The sequence below is a fragment of the Carex rostrata genome, chromosome 2, assembly GCF_964058835.1.
Source record: "Carex rostrata chromosome 2, lpCarRost1.2, whole genome shotgun sequence".
Taxonomy (NCBI): Eukaryota; Viridiplantae; Streptophyta; class Magnoliopsida; order Poales; family Cyperaceae; genus Carex; species Carex rostrata.
In genome coordinates this window covers 1,029,071-1,050,230 of record NC_135919.1, presented here as the reverse complement: position 1 = coordinate 1,050,230, position 21,160 = coordinate 1,029,071, and the positions used below count along the sequence as shown (strand labels likewise).

Below are 21,160 nucleotides of genomic sequence, written 5' to 3'. Positions count from 1 at the left end.
CTATTAATTCACTGCTCAATATAAATAATTAAAAACACATCTAGTATAAATGTACATTAGAGTTAATAATAAAGAAGCTCCAGTAGCATGTTATAAAATTAATTAAGAAACAGCTTTAAGTGAGATGCACCTAATTCAGCACGTACTTCAATTTCACCTAAAAGAGCTAACACATTACACATTACACATATAATCAGAATGTAAAATGTGGTAGAAGATGTGGGTGCATGTTAGATAGATAGAAATTATAATAGAAGAACATCCATGTTACGTGTGTTGTGTCGTGTATAAATCGTGTTTCGTGTTCCATACCAAACAGCCGATTGTACGAACCGTCGTCGCGCGGCGCGCTACTCTCCGACTCCGACTCCGAATGCGTTCGCGCGTTTCTACGCCCGCGATCGCAACTTCCCCATCGCTTTTTCTTCCTATGGTTCTCTTCTTTTGTGTTGTTTCTAATGCTGTGTATCGTATCGCGAGTGATATTTTCTCGCGACAGATAACTGCTTCATACATTTTACAGATTAATATTCATAGAAAAAACTTAGGTTATTAATAATACTTCCTTTTTCGCTCTTTTCTTACCAAATAAGCGATATTTTATTGTCAGCAGGGTTTTACGATAAGGACCTCACTTTTTCATATTTTCACATATATATAGTTATAAATATTAATTGCTTGTTGAACCAAAAAGTACCACATTTATAGAAGTTCATTGATATCACTTGCATGTAAATCTGGTAGAATATTCTTTTGTATTGTATTTTTTCGCTAACAAATTAGTTCCATAAATCGTATAAAGTAAGTTGTATAATTTTTTTTTATAAATTTTAAATACATATTACTTTTATATTTGTCGATGAATTAAGCTAATAGCCTCTCAAGAAATATAATAATGATTGCTTTTATAGAAAATTTCATGTTCGAAGTTGTAAGGTGCATTCACATTCTATAATTATTATTATGCACGCTATATGAAGTTGTGTATAATAATATTATGTATAATATTTCAAAATTCAAATGGCTGATTCGAACTACTCAATGTGATTTACAAATTTTATATACTATATATTTATTTATTTTTAAAACTTTTTAAATTAATGGCCTTTTTCTTGTCTAAAGCTAGTGAAGAAAAAAAATAAAAAATAATAAAATAGTTTATTTCTAATAAGACTTCAATATGATAAGTAGTTTGGATCATCAATCTATTACAAGATATATGATAGCTACACTTTGTTGTTTAATTAGACATGATAGAAAATTTGAACACAAATTGTTAGGCACAATATTTCTTTCACATTACAATTCGAAAATTCTAAATCTACACAATATATCCAAAAAATTTATTCGATCTTCTTGACTAATAAATTGATAAGTTTATTAGTTTGTCTCATAAGAGATCAAAAGACTAAAAAAATAGATGAATGGTTCCTACATTCCTACTTCATAGTGTAATAAATAACTTTACGGTGAAATTGGCCTGATATTTTGTATTTACATTTTGTTAGAGGATGTATGTGTAAAAGTGGCAAACTGTTTCCTTTTATAAGCATTTTTTTTCCGAACAGGAAATTACATCGTACTCCCAGTCCCCCCTTGCCCTTGGCCCTTGTACACATATATAAAATAAAAAATAAAAAAATCTAATTGTTTTGAAATCATGATTAAATATATAATTAACACTAACTAATTGCCTAACTAAATACGTACAGTAATAACAAAGAATCCTATTTATTCATATTACCCATCTCTTTGGGGGAGAGAGAGAGAGAGAGAAGAGAAAACAAAAAGTAAAATAAAACCACAATTCGATCCGATCCGTTTGGGGAAATAAATCAGATATTTGCGCCATATTCCAAATCAGGATCAATTTGTGGCGATTTGGGTTGGAATCAGAGATCTTTTGGTCTCACATTCGTATATAATTTTGCGAGATCGAAGTAGATTGGGGGATTAATGGCGGATACGGGGCAGGAAATAAGTAATGCGGTTGCTAATGTTGTCGATTCTCCCTCTGATCATCACCTCCAAGGTCAAAATTTTCTTTCAGATATGCAGATTCCTTCGATCTCTCACCCTATCTATTTTTTACTTCAACTTGTTCTTACCAAATACTCTGATGGAACAATCTCTCAACTGTTTTCACAATTCAGATCAAAATTTCCCAACTCTTAGGAAATTTATTTGTTTTTATCTTTTATTTTAGAACATTTCTTCGATCATTATTTGATATGGAAATGTTTTATAATATGACCTAGTTTCCTTTATTTGTGTTGATTTATTAAAAACTGTTAACTTTCTGTTTCTTTCCTAGTTTTGTTTTATCCCATGTTTTCACCTTTTCTTTCATGCTGTAATAGATACACTAAAAACTGAATCATTAACAGTTTCACATGATACTTTTACTCTTGGTTCTTTGTGCAGAATCAATGGCACGACTAAGAGTAACTGATGGACCAGATAAGGGCAGCAACACTGCCCAAAATGTGTACCCAGATCGTCCCGGCGAACCCGACTGCAGTTACTACATGAGAACCGGCACTTGTGCCTATGGTTCCAATTGTCGGTACAATCATCCGACTTACATCGGTCAGGTACAGATAAAGATTTCACACTAAGGCTATATTCTGTTTATGTAGTTCAGTTAAGTAACCATTGAAGCCTACTCTTATGTGCAAAGGGAGATTTATTTAGGAGTTGTGTATCTGCCAGTACCTTATATTTTTTTTTGCATTTGGTTCACATGTTGTAGGTAAAGGTAGTTATTATAAGATGGCTGCATTCATGATTGGTATCAAGTAATCTAATGTCATGTGTCATGAATTAGTATTATCTTAACACAATATTTAATTGTGTTAAGAAATGCAGTAAATACCTTGTTCAGAAATGACTATCTTATTTATAATTGAACAAAAAAGGAAAAATAATATTGTCTTGCGGTGCTAGTAATATTGGGTTTGTGCTAAGATTTTTTATATAATTTAGGTCTACATGATTGTCTTCGTTAGGGCAGTACAGTTCCCATACAATGTAAAACAAAAAAAAATTCAAACATGCCTTGCATTCTGGTATAGTTCATAATCAATGTCAGGTTTGGTTAAAACATGCTTGACTTGACTGAATGGACCCAACCTGAGTTTGTTTAAACAAAAATGTTACATTTTTTTGCAACAAACATATTTCAGGGTGCACAGTATACCGGGGATCTTCCTCAAAGAGAAGGACAGCCGGAATGTCAGGTACCAAAGTTATAGTTGTAAATAAAATATTACTTTCTCTTTTATTTGTCTAATCAGAATTTCATAAGATGGTATTTGGTCTTGACATCAATCTCTTGTTCCATTCAAGTACAGTACTTCATAGTATAGGTATTTGCTTATGGATTGGATCATGAAATAGAAGTAGTATTTATTAAGTATATACTGTATTCATGTTTTGATTTGTCCTTTTTAATGATGTATAACAACAATGTAAATTTTTACACATTTATTTTTAGGCTGAAGCACTTGTTAAAACATACACATATTCCAACTAATAGCAGATGTATATGCACATAACATAGTTGCTTTGAGTCTCTTACGCTAAGTTGACCTTGATTAAGAAATCATTCCATCTTCTCTTGTCCCCTTTTTTCTTTCCTCTGAATCATTTGATATGTTTCCATAGGATCTTATGTATGAAGAATATTCTGACAAATCTATTTTCTTTATTTTATTTTGGCAGTTTTTCCTAAAGACAGGTACGTGCCGGTATGGATCGACTTGCAAATATCACCATCCGCGTGAGAAGATAAATACTCGACCTGTCTATTTTAACAGTTTTGGTCTTCCTGTACGTGAGGTACCATTCTTTTGTTATTAATAGCTATTTCCTCTGGAACTGTCAAAAATATTAATTCTTTACTTCTTCTTCAAAAGTATAAAAGGTGAAAATATGCACCATTATCTCCCCAGTTCTTTGTTTTTCCCCTCAAAATGACCATACTTGTACTTTCTGAATAAAAGTGATATATCTGATGCCTTCATATGTGTAGTGGCATGTTGGTAATTTTTTTTTTTGAAGTGTGTAGCATCTGACTTGCCAGAGGTTTAGACAGTAACATCATATTATATAATGCAAAATCACACAAATATCAGAAAATTTAAATAAATAGAACAACACCAAGAAATAAATCACCTAAAGTTCTATCATATACAGTGGACTGTCTGGTATGTACCAGTATTATATTGGTACTGGTACTGGTATCGGATCAACTACTAAGTTCACATCATTCTAAATCAATTTGCAGGGTGAGAAACCATGCCCATACTACATGAAAACCGGTTATTGTAAATTCAGTGTCGCTTGCAAGTTTAGCCACCCGGAGCTTGCGACACCCTCTGGAATGGTGTTTCCTGTTCAGGGAGGCACAGCATACCAAACTGGAAATGCATCCTCTCAAGTAGTTCCTCCTGCTGGGTTTCCTTTAGTCGGTGGATATCCTGCATGGCCTGTCCCTAGAGCACCTTATGTGATGAGTCCGACACGGGTTCAAGGCATGTCTTCTTATACACCCTTCATGCTCCAGACCAACCCCAACTCCCAACCCATTCAACCCGGCTGGGCCGCTTATGTGGTATGTAGTTTTAGCTTGCTTTCGGTTCTTTGCTAGGTTTCTTGAACTATTCTAAGCAGATAACAAAGACAAAGTAAAAAGAAAATCTTGTAAAATATGATAAAAGTTTGGGTCTGATGCCTATTGGAAGCAAATTTTGGTCCAGTGGGCATCAGGCCGTCCAATGCTCTTTAAGATCTGTGCGCACCCGCATCGGACCCAAACTGCACTAGTAAAATATATCATGTGGTTGCTGGTTATGCTTGCTACTGTAAGGTACTACCTTATAATCTTTCTTTTCTTTTAGTACAAGTCAGTATGTAAACCCTGGTATCATGATATCTTATTAATGAGGATATGGTACTATGCATAGCCTAGATTGGTCCATACTGTGGATCAATATATTTGTTTTCAAAGTCCAAACAGTCAATCTGAACCGTTAACATGACCTCCATACACAAATGTACTTGCAGACTAAATTTTACAATTTTAGAATTCATTTACTATTTTTTTAGATAGGTAAAAAATCACCACTTTTGAATGGTCTAGAATCTTTAGATCAAGTGATTTTCTACCTATCTAAACAAAATAGCACAAAAATTATAAAAAATATAAAATTTGATATACAAGCATTTTTATATGGAGATCATGTTGAACGGTTCAGATCGACTGTTAGACTTTGAAAATATAAATATTGATCCATAGTACGGACTAATATGCGCTATGCATAGTAATGTGGCCTCACTCTATGTTCTTTCAAATAGTGTGAACTATGTTCTTCCTTTTGAAAATTGGCAACTTAAATAATTTAATCTTATAATCTTATACAACAGCCAGGAAATTTGAGCCAGGAAATTCAAGGCACGATAAACCAGACTTCGTCGAGTTCTTTAAATTCAGGAACAAACTTAAATAATAACTTGCCAGAGAGACCCGATCAGCCTGACTGCCAGCACTACATGAAGACTGGAGGTTGCAAGTATGGTGCTACGTGCAAGTATAACCATCCAAAGGAGAGAAATTCTCTGGCCCATGCGCAGGTCCAAGCACATGTTCAGGCCCAGGCCCAGGCCCAAGCCCAGGCCATCAACGCTGCTGGAGTCACTGGAATTGGACCTCTGGGCTTTCCTCTAAGACCTGTAACGGCTTTCTTATTCCCTCCCTCTCTCTCTCTCTCTCACACACACACACACACACAGCTGATGGTTGCAATTGGGACCATTGCCTGGGACAAAGAACATTTGATAATTGCCTCTAGATTTATACTTGGTATGACCTGATCCCACCACTCGAATGGAAATTTGTGAACCTGATATATTATACATTCCCGGTAACAAAAGTCTTACTTTTTTTCAGCAATATTTTAGCCTTTTTATTTTCTTAATTTGAAAGCATGGGTGTTTTTTATTTTTGAATGGCGCAGGGTCAACAAATGTGTAGCTACTACAGGATGTATGGCACATGCAAGTATGGACCCAGTTGCAAATATGACCACCCGGTCATGAGTTACTACAATTATCCAGTTTCCACATTTTCAGTTCCAGACCCATATGCAACTTACACTGATCAAAGAAACTCACAGTTGCTCCTAACCGCACCACCTATGGAACATCTCGGGTTAGGGTTAGGGTTTCACGAGGATCAAAGTGACCCCTCGTCAGAGGCTCTTCAAGCTCAAAGTGGGCCCACATCACATCCTCAGTCAGGGCCCTCAGATGAGAATTAGATTTTTATGAGGATGAAAATTTTTTGGATGGATTTAAATCGGGTTTAATTTTATTTCTGGAGGAAATAATTTAGTGTTATTCAAAGCATTGAGAAATGATGAAAGGAAAGTTGTGACATGTGCACCGCACCCATCTTTTGATTTTTTTTTTTTTTCCTTTTATATTTAGTTCCATGGATCACCTTTTTTTTGGTGTTGCTGTTTTGTTGTGTAATATACAGAACATATGAAAATAAGGAGGGATGGCAAATTCAGACTGCTTAAATGCTGGTATTTATATAGTCAATAAAGTTCCATCAAATCAATCAGTCTTATCTACCTTCAATAATTATTTCTTGTTTCTATTCTCTCTTTTTTTTTTCGATACGGTTGGATCCGTTGATAATAGAATTTAATTAATTGAAACTTTGTTTGACAAGATTTCTCAAATTAATAGATGAACTGAACTGTGCTCTATCAAATTCGGAGAACATGCATGTGCCCTATAAACCGGTGACGCGTGTCCCAACTTGGTCAAGGTTTTCTGTTGACTGCCAATTTTTGGACTGTGTTGTTGAACGTTATTTTTAAATATATATCAATGTTTTTAAAGCAAATTATTAGCTGCAATTTCTTAAAAAAATTCATAATTTAATTCTTCTACTGAGTTTTTTAAAGAAAATTATCAGGTGCAGTTTCTTTCTTTTTTTCAAGTTCTTAAGTTCCAAATCACACAGTTTAAAAATATTGGTGCTCACATTTTGGTATTGATAATAAATCTTATCAAAATACTTTACTGCTAGTTTTTTATTTAATTCTAGTTTTCCAAGTGACTAATGACATGTGTTTGGAATTTTTTTTTTCATGTTCTAACTGTTAACTTTGTTAAAAACATATCATCATTTCGTTTTTAAAAGTTTCAAACATAAAACCCAAGATGTTTTTATTCTTAATTGTAACATTCAAATGACAATAGATCCTACTGAAGCAAGGAAAAGTAGAAAAAAAGAATATCACACAGCATCATTTTACTCGTGTAGTCATATTCGTTAAAAATCTTATTACAAGAATATAAACAAATTCATCAACTTGATAGAAACAAATTAGGGTAAATTTCGTTAGAGGTCACTAAACTTTGTTATTTGTCATGAATTAGTCACTCAAGTTTCACTCAACTTTGTTATTAGTTTCAATCAAGTCATTTTATACTTTTCCATTTAAAATCTTAACGAAATATTCCCATCCTGTCCAAAATATTAACAGAACATACTCATTTCATCCAAAATATTGACACAATGAGTATATTTCATCCAAAATACTAACGGAATAAGCATATTCCATTAATATTTTGGATGAAAAAATATAGAGAGACTTGATTGGGACAAATAACAAAGTTGAGTGACTAAAAATGGACAAATCAAACTCGAGTGACCAATTCGTGATAAATAACAAAGTTTAGTGAAATATGGCGAAATTTACCCAACAAATTAATATGTTACAAAATGTACCAAACTCAGCAATTATATATTCAATTTTTTTTTAGAGCATCTTATATTTTTGTTTATTTGAATTAATTTTCAATGAACATTCCATTATATTGAGATTAAAATTTACTTTTAAATTATATTTTTCTGTAAATAATTTTAATAATATGATTATTTTTTTAATAATTTTACAAAAATTTGTAAATACATATATATATTTTATAAATACAATAATTTGGTTATTTCTTTGAGTTTGAATATCTAACTTCTTTTTTTTGTTGAGAGGGCTCACACTTTTGTCTTTGCTTGATTGCTTCCTTGCAGTCTAACATCACATCAACAAACCTTGCAACTTATATTATTTAGTTTCTTCCAATTTATAAAATAAAGGATCCCAATATCTACAAATTTCATGCATCTAAGATGTTTGTTAATATCAACTGATGGAAATGATTTCTAAACATTGATTTTTCATACATCTAATACCCATCAAAGTAAAACTGAACGAAAGGACACAGCATAATTCATATTTGACAGGTCTTATACAAGTTATTTTAAATTTTTTATTAAATTATGGAGGCAATTTGAAACCTAATGTGGTTAAAATATAGGAGGAACGTTGATGAATTAGTTTTTTTTTTTTTAATGTATGATATCATATCATTCGTCATTACTTGTGAATTCACCAACACAAGAAATTTGTCACTCTCATACAGCTATTGTGATAAGTTTAATTTACACACACCAATAACATGAAAAATTCGACTAAAACAAAACACCACAAACAACTAAACATTTACTGTAACAGAAAATCAATTAATAAACAAAGTCTCTTTTCCAGGAGTACATTTCAAGATTGGTTAAATCATGGAAAAATGCTTAACAAACTATTAGAAAGTGTTTTGAAATACATTCTCACTTTAAAATTAGAGTGTGACACCAATATTATTGGAACACAAATGAATGTGACATAAGTTCACATCTACAAGACTAAATCTATATATCTACTCATTTATTAATTATCCTGCAGTTCTTATTGTTTTTTCTTCCTGCATCAATGCCTCGAATATTTTTTTTGGAAATAACAAAATTGTAACGGCTATCATTATTAATAAAATAAAATAGCCAAAAGTTTATATATATACATTGAACAAAAGTCGCCTATAAACCAGAGAAAACAAAGCTGAGAATAATACAAATTTCTTCACCTATCACTAGTAAATGACTTTTTAATGCAGTCCACAATACCCTCACAATCGGCGCCTTCAGAAACAACACGAGAAGAATCAGAACTAGAATCGGAATCGGAATCGAAATCGGAATCAGAATCAGCATTTGAATTGGAGAAGTAAACTGAATGAGGTGACTGCAAACTGCCATGTGTCTGACATACTTTCATGGTCTTGCAGTGCTCAGCCTCATCATCTCTTATATTCATGAATACATCGTACAAATTCTCTAGAAGCAAAGCAAAAAGAAAAAAATTAATCACTTGATATAAAAGTAGCCACTTTATAGACAAAATATCTCAAGTAATGTACAGTAACAAAAAGTTATATAACAACGAATAAAGTAAAGGAAAATTTTCATGTGTATCGTGTTAGTCTCCAAACTATCATGTATATAGTATATACCCATACAAGATACAAAACATAGGAAGAGAATATATATCCGTAGGAAACATGTAACCCTCACACATCTCCATTTTTTCTCAAAAGATAAACTACTGATATTTCCTCAATATATATTTTACTTGATATAAACATTGGATAAAGGAAGACAGTTTCTATATTTTGTTAAAGAAATCTATATTGGGAGGTATTCATGTCATTTCCCATACTTATAATGGAAGTAAATGATATGTATGCATTATATCTTGATGTTTTATATGGGAGTTGTATGAAATAGTTTCAAAATAAAAATGACGGAAGGTAACTACCACTTCAGAGTTAGGCAGAAAGACTGTACTCACTGGTAAAATGTTTTTATACTTTTTAGGTTTTGTATATGGCTTGTTACCTATTTTAGGCTTCCTTGAGCAAGGCACTCTTTCAGTCTGAAATTCATCTGTAGAAACACAAACGAAGAAAAAGAAAAAACAGTTTTATATTATTCTCACTTTAGTCCCATATGTATCTTTCAATTCCTATGTAGTAATGTTGTATTGGAAAAAACAGCTCCCCAACATAGTAATTTTCTGAAAAATATTTCACACAGCGCAACTGATTTTATTCAAATTACAAATATAGGGTAAAATGAGAATTTTCTCAACTCAGTGGACCTTAACATATATTATAAAATAAATAATGAAGTTTACCAAATAAGTACAGGTCTTCATTCATGTAGTACTTTACGGCTGTCTTTGCTGGAGGCAACTTTTTCAACTCCTCTGCAACACCATAATTTAATTCACACATCATGAATAAAAGTAAAAAGGAATGCCAGAAAATAATGATCTCAAATTCATGCGTGTAAAGTATTTCACCTCCATGCGATTTGATAAATTTGTCGTAGGTTGAATAGGCATGTTTCTCCACACATTCTGAAAAGTGATCTGATAACAAGATATTCATAGGAAAAAATTCTCATAGTAAACATAATTAAATAACAAATTATAAGGAATTTAATATCTTTTCAGAAGAATATAGAACTAAAGGAAAGAAAAAAAATGAAAAGGAGAAGGTAAAATACGTACATGCCATTCTAGGGCTAAGCATGTACATGAAAACAGCCATGAAGTAATATACAAATGCCATGCTTTGCGCCAAAATCCGATCAAACCAGAAAGAATTCCCTCCTAATTCCTAATTTAATAATACAAGGAACCAAAAACATTAATCAACAGCATATAAACTATTTTATTTTTGTTTGATTACATTAGTTTATTTTATTATTACCATTACAATGAAAAGTCACATTACTTAAATGCTAATATTTGTACACAGCAATATGTTTAGGTCATTTGGGTTTGATCTCAAGTTTACTGGGCTCAGAATTGTTTGATCATGCAAGGCAATACTATGGTTGAGATTGAATTTTTGGTAAATATCAATAAAATATACAACATGCTGTACGTGTACCGCCATGATGTATATAGTCAGAGGCGGAGGTAAAGAGAGAGTATGGGGGTCAATTGACCCCCATTTTTAAATTTTTTTTTTTTTATATTATGTGTGATTTTCTATGTAATTTAGGACAAAATGTAAAAAAACTGTAAAATTGACCCCCACTCCCCTCACAAAAATTTTACACGATTGACCCCCATAGTTCGAAAGTTTGGCTCCGCCCCTATATATAGTAATACAACAAAACATACTTCCATGATGAGGAGATGATGCAACTCATTCCAACTCTCCGCAAAATGCACTTTCAAATAATCGGATCTTCTCCACCAGCCAAAACTCTCATACAAGTGTAACACCGATATAAATGCTAAACATAAAAAAAAATAACAAAATAAAGAGATTTCAGAAATCAGATATATGTGTAACACCGATATAATTGCTGAAAATATAGTTTACTTTTTTTTTTTCCTCTCTTTTGATTTTTCTGTTCTTGGTAATTACGGAATACTCCAATTATGGTTTATATAAATTAAAAGAAGAAATATTACCGAAGTAAGGCACCCTAGCAACATTTTCTAGCACGTAAAACCTTGCATAATGCCGATCACGATACAATGCGTTTAACACTTGTATTATTGCTTCCTATGAAAATAAATTAGCAATTAATAACCAGAAAGATAAAAAACCATATAACTATTGAACAATTAGATAATATCCAAAGCAGTAGTATTTCATAGAAAACAGTTTTAAAAGAAGAAACATATAAGTTGATCTTACCGTAAGAAAAGTGTTAATAGATTGTTCAACTTTGATAGCATTCTTTTCAACAAATCCAGGTTGGGTTATGGGACCCGAATCCGCTAAGCCGTCTTTATTTAGACCTTTTTTGGTACTGAGAGATTCTTTGACAGATACTTTCTTATCCTTCTGTTGCAAAGTTGAGGCCTTTACTCTACACAGAAACCTACAATTCAGTTTTCGAAAAGAGAAATTAGTTATATAAATAGCTGCAATTGAAGTAAATGATGAAGAAATAAAAATGGGTAGAGGAATAAGATACCTTGAGGGAATACGATGTGGCGAGCGAAAGTATAGAAATTGAGAAGAGGAGCAATTGAAATTGAAATTGAAATTGAAATTGCAATTGCAAAGAGAGGAATCCATTCCGATTCTAGGGTTTGGTTTTGCAAAGGACAGAGAAGGAAGTGGGATCGCTATGAATCAATCCTACTCTTTCCTCTCTCTCTCTCTCTCTCTGTTAAGATTTGAGAGAGAACAAAAAGGAATAGTACTGCTATACATACCTGGGGCTTGGGGAATTCATATCATATCACCTAAAGTAACTCAATTTTTGAGATTAGATCTGAACCGTCCGATCTGATTTAGCACGAATATTAAGGGAACCGTACATTCCACCTCAATCTGGATTGGCCTAGATTCTGATAAGACGGTTATAATTTAAACACAAAACTTTTGTTTACTTGAGAGAATTCGGACTCGGACCCGAGGGGTTTTAGAAGAGTGCGAATACTCTGAGATATCTGATATTTTGCGTTACCGACGTGTCCGGTGTCTATTCGTCGATAGAGCGGGGGCCATTATATTTTGCGTATTTGAACGGTTGAGATTTTCCAAATAGTCACACAAAATATGAGATATCACAGAGGATGTGAATCCGTGTTAGAAGGGAAGGCCGACTTAATTGGATATTCTTATGTTATTCACTACTTTTGTGAGGTGGCCCTTCCACTTCAATTAATTAGCCACAGCTGTCAGCTGGACACTTATTTTTATTTTTTTTAAAGCTTGTTAGCGACTACTAGTAGTCTGCAAACGAATTGAATCGAATCGAATTAGTTTGGATTTAGTTTGAATTAATTTTGAATTGATTTTTTTACAAACTTAATTTCGAATATTTTATAAATTTTTCTACGACAAGAAAAAACGATCATAGTCGTCGAAAGCGAGAGGTGAAAGTCGTCTAGAATTTTAAAACAAAGAGCAAGAGTTACGACTTGCGAGTTATGACTTATGGCTGTGCGGCCTTATGTTTTAACTTTTAAGTCATCAGCGAACATAAGTCATCAATGAAAATTAATGGTTCACATTACCTTGAGATTTGAATTAGAATAGTTTGTGAACTTATTTCGAACGAATTAGGTTCAGTTTGAATTAATTTTGAACTATTTCAAATCAAATCACAAACTACGAATTTTTTGTGCAGCCCCAGCGACTACCAAGTTTATTTCTTATTTTCTTGCTTGTAAATTTAGTACCATGGGACCATGGTTTCTCACAAAACAGGCAGCTCTAGGAATATAGTTATATAAACAAAACTATGAACATTTTTTTTTTTTTCATAAATTCTCAGATTCCAAATAAAGAATGGTATTTGGTCCTACACTAATAGCAAGTCATGTGTCAATATATGCTATATAAAATAATTGGTGAGCTTAAGAGCACCCTAGTTTGACTCATAACACCACATAACACTCAACAGATTCAGATATGGTCCATGGGGTTTGATATTACCTTTTTATGAACTAAAAAGATTGAGGATTTCCCAAATTTGAGTTGGTTGGTTACACAATAGCAAAACAACATTTAAACTTCTGAATTTAGTTTCTTAACATCCACATTTGAATACCACATTTTTCCCTTGACCTCACTATACCATTTCAAAGGTTTTCATATAACCAAAAATAGTAAAATTGCTAAGTGACGAACAAAAAGGCAATGTACAGTTATTTTAGGTTGTAATATTCTCAGAACTGGAGATTGGAGAGGATGTAGGAGCTGGAGAAGAATTTGCAGTTTTGAGGTTGGTTCGAGAAGCCCTAAATTTGAGCAATGGTTGAATAAGGGGCCGACTTGGCAATTGTAATTTCCACCTGCGTGGCTTAGTTTGACCCATTTTTCTCAATTGTTCTCTTTGAATCCGACGGTTGGTGTACCATGCACCACCTCGCCAACCGAGTGCATACCTGCCATGAGAGAGAGAGAGCGAGAGATCAGTTTTTGCAGTTCAAAACAAAGGATCCATACCAAGGATTTGAGTACCAGATACAGTACCCATACACCAGAAGATACAGATTCCATATATGCTCTTATGTTTATCTTCTCACAGGCCTAGCACTATTTTTTATATTTTTTGGAATAATAATACCAGAAATTTACTAGTACCAGTAATGAGACTGGCAGAGCTGGAGACAAACAGCCTTGTGGAGTAGTGGTCAAAATATACTGAAACAAACAACATAACAAACGGAAAAAGAAAAGGAATCTGAATTGGGAGAATTCAGATTTTGATCCTTGTGAACTTTCATATGCACCAAATTGATCTTTAAACTTTCCCGAAAGAACCAAGTTTGTACCTGGACTTGTATTTCACAAATCAGGCCTTGAATTTTTCGAAATAGAACTAAGTACATCAGTGAACTTCTCTCAAAATAACCAAGTTAGTCCTTTTGAGAAGGGCTAATTTGGATGTTTTGCGAGAACTTCAAGAACCAAGTTAGTCCTTTCGAGAAATTGAAGGTTGCTTTTTTTTAGGGCAAATTGAAGTACGAAAACCTAAATTTTTCTGTCGGGATTAAAATACCACCAACCTCATACCGGTTGTTAAAGGTAGAGGGCAATAGGGATAAGTTAAGAATTTGGGTCAGCCTGATTTAGGATATTACAAAGTACAAACAATGGCAGGTAAGTGGTACCACTGGTACAGTAGATTCTTGATGCATTAAATAACTGTTGTAAAAGAAGCGTACCCAATTACCAGTGTGGTCCAAGCAGTAGCGACACAAGCAGACATGCCAACCTTGCCAGAGCTCACAATCTTTTTAATCTCTTCATGCTCCACACCAGAACTATTTTTCAACTGTATAACAAAGAGAAACACATATTAAATGACATAATATATGATGCATATAATATAGAACAGTGGAAGTTTATAACACTACTCACAGACTCTTCAATTGATTGTAGCCTCTTCTCGACATTGCTTTGGTGCGCGTAGCGAATAGAGTAACCTGTCATTGAGCGCATACATAACTTTACAAACAAATCTAATGGTACTGGTACTGGTACAGATCTGAATAAAAACAGAAGCATATACCTGCCCAAGCAGTGAGAACGGAGGCAATTGATGTACCAACTGTGAACACTACTCTGTGTCTCTCGAAAACCTCCTGAAACAATCATCAAAATATCAATTCATTGATTTGAAATTATGAAATTGGGAATAATATGAGAGTAGACGGACCTTGGTGGAGAGATAGGTGTCTCGGACAGCAGAGACGGTGTTTGATGATTTGCGCCTCAGAGAAGCAAGCGAAAGGATTCCCGGCCCGGCGCTTCTAAGCCGGTGAACCACCATAGCCCACCGCCACCACCACCTCTTTCTTGCTTTGCTTTTTCTTTTCTTTTCTTTTCTTTCTGGCGAGCAAAGCAAAGTTTTTTTTGGCGAAGCCGACTCAGTTTCGTTGATTCTATTTTGTTTTTTCTTTTTCTTATTTTTAATAAAAGAAATTGCTGAGTCGGAGTGGAGTCTTTTTCTGAGAAGTTTGATATTTTTAATATTTTATATTCTTCTGTTCATGTAGCGTTAAATAAATACCAAATTAGACTGACATTCAAATTAAAATAATTATTTTTAAAAGGCTTTACATTGGTACAATTAACTTAAATTATTTTTAACGTTCATAAAATATAATTCTCATATATTCATATCAATAAGCGAATAGGAATTAATATTTCTGTCCTGATATTTGAAAATAATTTTATTAAAATAAATCTTTTTATTTATAAAATTATTATGCATTACTAAAATTACAAATAAAATTGTTGTCTAAAGATTTGACATATCGGAATGAAACATGAGACACGGTGGAGACGTCACTGGAGAGGCAATAACTCTCCATTTTCTTAAAAGGAAATCTTTTTATTTATAAAATTAACATACATTCCTAAAATTACAAATAAAATTGCTACAACTCTCCATTTTCTTTTGTGAGAAATTTTATTGAGATGTATTGTCAGAGTAAAATTGCTACAACTCTACATTCCTAGTCGACATTAGCACCTTTTAAAATGTGGAAATAATAAAAAGAAATAACATTTTTATTTCATATTTCCATACGTAGAAAGATCATCAACTTTGAGAGTTGTAATAGGCAAATTAAATATTGTCCCTATAATCATGCAACTAAAGAGATGTGAAATCTTACAGAGATACCCAATAATTACAATGAAGATAAGAGTAAAAAAAAGACTTAATTTATGTTAACTAGTTATTATATCAATTTAACTTCAGGAGTAAATATATGACTTGACGAGTTAAATAATATACAAGAATACAAGATATATTGAAGAGTTGTGAAGCACGAGTTTTGTTTAACTTCTCGTCCATATCTACGTTTACAAAATCCAAAACAATCAATCCGAACCGTTAGATATAATCTTCGTATTGAAATGTGCTTCGAAACAAATTTTACATTTTTAAGAACTTTTCACTATTTTTTTAGATAATAGAAAATGATGTTCCAAAGCCGTCATAATCTGAAACTATATGATGTCCGAACCGATAATTGTTCGAATCTAAAATAAATCCAACAGTATCTATATTTATTTCTTTACAGAAAAAAAGACTTATGTACGTGTCCTGGTTACCCATTTTCTCTTAGATTGGTCATAAGGCAAGGAAGAACAGCTCCCATTTCTATACTCCTCTGACAACACCCCTGCCATCAACCCCTTCAACCTTTCCGCACCAGGTCCAGGCCGAAAGATTGAATCATTCCCTCTACCAGAACATGGATCGGCCCCACCATCAGTCTCTCCAGTGCACCACGCACCAGGTGTGAACTGCCCATCTGACCGTCTCAGCAGCTCTCGGTCTATCCGATCCAATACTCTGTCATCCCGTGCGAACTTGCGTGCAAAGGGTGCCCCGCTTTTAACCATTCTGTCATAGTCTTTTGAGGAAAGGATTAGTGGGTGCTGTTTTGGAGGGTTGTCCCACGCGATGTAGTGGAGGTCATGACCCACAACCTGGAAGGATAACAAATGCACTTCATATTTAAAATCAACTTCTTGCCCTGAAAACATAAAAGAGAGAACAAACATTTTCTTGGTGCAGTAATTACATTTTGACGTAGTATAACATTTTCTTGGTCACTTAAGAAATTTTTTTTTTGTTACTGAGAAGTCATTCAAGAAACCAAAAGGAGACAAATAAAAGTGAAAGATTTGTTTTTCACATTATACTTTCTGTATTCCAAAAAAGCGAACTAGATCTTATGGTTTTTGTTTATGGGCAGATCTTATTGAAAAAGAAATAGAAGGGTAAAAAAAATGTTCCAAGAGAAAGAATATCTAACAGTGCTTTGAAACCCGTGTGCATTGCAAATGACAGTGTGGAAGTAACCCTCAGGGGAGGATATGAAGTTGGCATAGTACATCAGCACATTGCGCGGAAGCTGGTCCCACCCCCAGATGCAGTAATCCAGAAATGCTCGTGTAAGCATGACCCAGGCTGATCCTGTATTAATTACACAAAAAAAAAAAAATATTATTTCTCATGCTGAGCAATTACTTTCATTGCCCTCCTTATTATCCATCATTCTTTGCATATATTGTCCATTGATATAATACATAGCATTTTTGTCATAATATGATGATTAGTATACAGCAATTTCTTCTTGAATTCATCAAATTTCAAGCAATTGTTTAATGGTTCGTTTTTTATCAGGTGTCTTATTATATGTCCATTTTTATTTAGGAAACTTGTTTTAACTGGAGAACTCACTTAAAAGTTGTTGTTTGAAAAAAAAAAGGAAATAAATATAACAGTTTGAAGGTAAGTACAGAAAAAGGTATAGCGGGTCCATATCCGACAGGTGTGTGACATGGGTATGGGTGCCAGAAGTGACTGTGCTACACAGGCTGCGAATTTGCAACTGATATTGTACTTACCAGTGTATAATTCAAAAGACGTAGGTAGTTCTCTCTTCTCAGTTGTCGTCACCAAATCAAATTTCTTTGACAAGTAGAGGCCTGGATCTATGACAATTGGACGCCCTCTTTGAAACCTAAAAAATATTTGGAACAAAATCTGTAAATTATAGGCCACAAAATCAGAAAAAAATCATGAGCTGCCAACAAAGAAACAGTTACAAACTACTCCTTTTCCAAATTGAATACCCAAATTACTTCAATTATGCTACTCATTGTTGAAAAGAAATTAGAAAGGAAGGTGATAAAGCTAAGTTTCAAGAAATTAGAAAATAAAGAAGTACACAAAATTATTTTCTTAAGTTTCATAGTGGTATATGGGAATGTCATAATTTGCTGGGGTTAATTCCAGATATTAAAGGGTGTAGAAGAAAATTGCTTTAGAATATTAGAAAAAAGAAGAAGTCAAAAGTCTATGGGAAAATGTCTCTTACATTTTCCACCCAGCAATTTTCATGTGTTCTATGAAATTGAGATCTCGGGGCACAGTAGAGAAAACATGAAGTATATCTGCATTATCACAAAATTTAATTATTTTAAAAATAGTCAAAACACAAACCATAACATGTGCAACCAAATTTTTAAGTCTTGGATTAGACACCACAACAATCAAGTCAGCAACACATATATTATAGTGCGGCAAAACTCGGTTACCAATAAAGTAATATTTTAAAACTTTTTTTATTAATTACCTATTTTTTATATTTATGTTAAAATAGGACATTTAAATAAAATAAGGGACCTGATAACAGCCTCCATATAAAACAGCATCACAGCCTTCTGGGTTTCCTTAAAGCCATTTGTTGCTCCCAGTGAATTCTTAAGATAAAAATAAATGAATATTCTAATATGAATTTACAAGATACTTTTGGTACATTTAATTTAATCTGAATACTTATCAATATTTCCCTCCAAAAGCAAAAATGAAATGAACAAAAAACAAAAGCTACTTTGCCTAAATGAAATTTTAGAAAAACAAACAGAACTAACCATCTTGTGTCATTAAGGGATAATCAGATGCGCTTAGATTAATAAACCAATCCCACTTCAAGTTTTCCTTCAAGAGGATAGAGACGGCATGTAAAGTACATGCAATCATAGTGGGGCCCTTGTACGTCACCAAATTTCCCTTCACAATAACCCGCACATTTTCCACCTGACTGAATGTGGGGTCCCCTTTTACATACATAGCAAGTTCAATTCTCTCTCTAGGCGGTGCTTCTAGGTCTAGGTGGAGTATGTATTGGTTCCTAGGGTGGTAAACTGCCTGCATTTGGTGGAATGCGACAGAATAAGTGAAGGTTTTTGTAACTTAAGACCTTGAAAGATGAAAAATTTACCAAGGAGTTCAATCTGCTATCACTTTTTTTGGAAATTTTTTGAACTTGGATGTGCAATAATTTGGGGAACATAGTGGTAAAATTGAAGCTTAGCTCTATGATCAAGAGTTGAAGTAAAATAGAGTCAAATTGAGACTTGACTGGATGTTAATATGAGAATTCATAAGACATTTATCAAAAATGGCTCTTATAGTACAATTGATGCTTAATTGGGTGATTAGTTGATAATATTGGGAAACTGGTACCATACAAATTAGCTAATTTGGAGCAACATATTGGTCTAATTGAGTCCTTAGCTGTACAACTGAGGGTTAATGTGTGAGACCTAAGTTTTTGTTCATGTCTAATGACTGACCCTAATTAAACAATTGAAGCTTAGAATTTGGTGATTAATTGCCAATTTGGGGATCTGGTATCATGAAAATCAGCTAATGAAACAGTAGCAGTGTACCTGTAAGGTCCTCCTTATCCTTTGTCCGTCGCCCTTTGTACCAGTAATCAAATATGCAATTCGTGGGGGCCCATTGTCAGAATCAGAACCGCCAGAATCTGTAGAATTAGTAAATGAAATTTCACTTGTGACATCTGAATCTGAATCTGAATCTTTCAAGTAGCTGTCAGGCCCGTCCCAATTTGTCAGAGAAATGACATCCAACAACACCGAGTCACCTCCACCTCCGCCATAAAAAGGAGCAAACAAACCAAATGCACATCCAAGGAGCAGTGTAATTGTGACAAGTAAACTCGCCAAAAATGGCACGAGCCATAGTCGGTCACTAAATGGCCTCGTTTGGCCCGAATTGAAGACCCAGTTGTTCTTTCGCATGATCAAAGAAAGTATAGATAGATCTTCGCATCCAGTCAATTGGATAAATAAATCTCGCTAGCTACAAATTTGAATTTGATTCGAATAAGTTTGATCGGAGCTGAGGCTGAGGAGGAGGTTAGGTTAGTAAAGACTAAAGAGAAAGAGACTAAGAGTACTACAGTAATCAGTAAATAAATTAGTTGAAAATCAAATCAGTAATCAGTAATTGAAAAAAGTAGACAAACTTACTCCAAGTGATACTGGGCCCGAATGGGCTTTATGGTCTTACAGGCTGTTATGGGCTTGACAGTATCTATAGATAGGCCCTATTAGGACCCAAAACGACCTGTTCCCTCCCGCTTCCAAAAAAGGCAAATGCAAATTATGCAATTGTTAAACGTCTAATTAATCTCTCTCGTGAGTAGTGAGTAGTGACTAGTGACAGACTGCCATGCAGCTAGCTTCCTCTTAATTTCTTTCTCTCTATCTCACTCTCACTTTGTAACTGGCTGCCACATCAGATGGGACTTACATCTTTTCATGTGGTGCAGCGCAGCTTATATATATACAATTTACAGTATATATATATAATCGTCCGGCCACTTAAAAAAGGAGATGCATATATGCCTTCTATAATCGGAAAGTCTAAGGCTCAGCAAATTAAACTCATACATAATCTACAAGATGAGGTCACAAAGGTATCTACCTACCTATAATTTTTTTATTAATTGAACCTGATGAACAGAACAGGTTCAAAAGGAGTTCCACTTACCGATCGATCGATCGATCGAGTGTGGAGCATTACAGATGAGAGGTTCTCGCTGGTTACAACTAATTAATTTGACAAATTTGAAAAATTGAATAAGAAGCTAGCTAGATGCATGGTGGCATGGTGCAATCAATCCATAACATGTTGGCTTATGACATACCTGAGCATAGTGATTTCTGATTTGAGGTGATGCATGTGATTAATTGTTATATCGATCTTCTTTTCCTTTTTGTCCTTTTTTCATGGTAGTTGAGGTTAAGTCGGCAACCAATAATAAAAAATATATATATATATATATATTATTCATTCGGATTTTAATATTCTATATTGAATTATTATACCTAATTTTTTTGTTATTTTTACTGTTTTGAGGATATTTCTTAA

At 33.6% G+C, this 21,160-nt stretch overlaps 4 protein-coding genes across 6 annotated transcripts; 1 reads left to right on the top strand and 3 right to left on the bottom strand.

The window, feature by feature from the left end:
* The first annotated feature begins 1,729 nt into the window (after positions 1–1,729).
* Positions 1,730–6,628, top strand: LOC144567745 (zinc finger CCCH domain-containing protein 3-like). Of its 2 annotated transcripts, none has more exons than XM_078317923.1 (7): positions 1,730–2,032; positions 2,425–2,594; positions 3,186–3,239; positions 3,724–3,840; positions 4,289–4,615; positions 5,428–5,733; positions 6,018–6,628. In XM_078317923.1, exons 1-7 carry the CDS (start codon positions 1,957–1,959, stop codon positions 6,318–6,320), a joined length of 1,353 nt encoding a protein of 450 aa, XP_078174049.1. In that variant the 5' UTR covers positions 1,730–1,956; the 3' UTR covers positions 6,321–6,628. The 2 variants fall into 2 exon arrangements, with proteins under 2 accessions (XP_078174049.1, XP_078174039.1); XM_078317913.1 differs by having other exon boundaries at positions 1,753–2,032; positions 4,289–4,622; positions 5,432–5,733.
* Positions 6,629–8,774: 2,146 nt separating this feature from the next.
* On the bottom strand, positions 8,775–12,136 carry IM (Alternative oxidase family protein). Of its 2 annotated transcripts, XM_078317901.1 has the most exons (10): positions 11,996–12,133; positions 11,909–11,965; positions 11,626–11,812; positions 11,397–11,490; positions 11,100–11,215; positions 10,479–10,587; positions 10,269–10,337; positions 10,101–10,172; positions 9,803–9,850; positions 8,775–9,241 (listed from the first exon to the last, which is right to left on the bottom strand). In XM_078317901.1, the coding sequence occupies exons 1-10, from the start codon at positions 12,010–12,012 to the stop codon at positions 8,988–8,990; spliced, it is 1,023 nt and encodes a 340-aa protein (XP_078174027.1). In that variant the 5' UTR covers positions 12,013–12,133; the 3' UTR covers positions 8,775–8,987. The 2 variants fall into 2 exon arrangements, with proteins under 2 accessions (XP_078174027.1, XP_078174022.1); XM_078317896.1 differs by having other exon boundaries at positions 11,909–12,136.
* A 1,340-nt stretch (positions 12,137–13,476) lies between these two features.
* LOC144567804 (triacylglycerol lipase-like protein) lies at positions 13,477–15,324 on the bottom strand. The gene is made up of 5 exons (XM_078317987.1): positions 15,110–15,324; positions 14,963–15,035; positions 14,812–14,876; positions 14,624–14,725; positions 13,477–13,832 (listed from the first exon to the last, which is right to left on the bottom strand). The coding sequence occupies exons 1-5, from the start codon at positions 15,221–15,223 to the stop codon at positions 13,749–13,751; spliced, it is 438 nt and encodes a 145-aa protein (XP_078174113.1). The 5' UTR covers positions 15,224–15,324; the 3' UTR covers positions 13,477–13,748.
* A 1,099-nt stretch (positions 15,325–16,423) lies between these two features.
* On the bottom strand, positions 16,424–20,157 carry LOC144567758 (Core-2/I-branching beta-1,6-N-acetylglucosaminyltransferase family protein). Its single transcript, XM_078317932.1, has 6 exons — positions 19,651–20,157; positions 18,850–19,126; positions 18,294–18,369; positions 17,821–17,936; positions 17,226–17,386; positions 16,424–16,896 (listed from the first exon to the last, which is right to left on the bottom strand). The coding sequence occupies exons 1-6, from the start codon at positions 20,023–20,025 to the stop codon at positions 16,495–16,497; spliced, it is 1,407 nt and encodes a 468-aa protein (XP_078174058.1). The 5' UTR covers positions 20,026–20,157; the 3' UTR covers positions 16,424–16,494.
* Between the last annotated feature and the right edge of the window lie 1,003 nt (positions 20,158–21,160).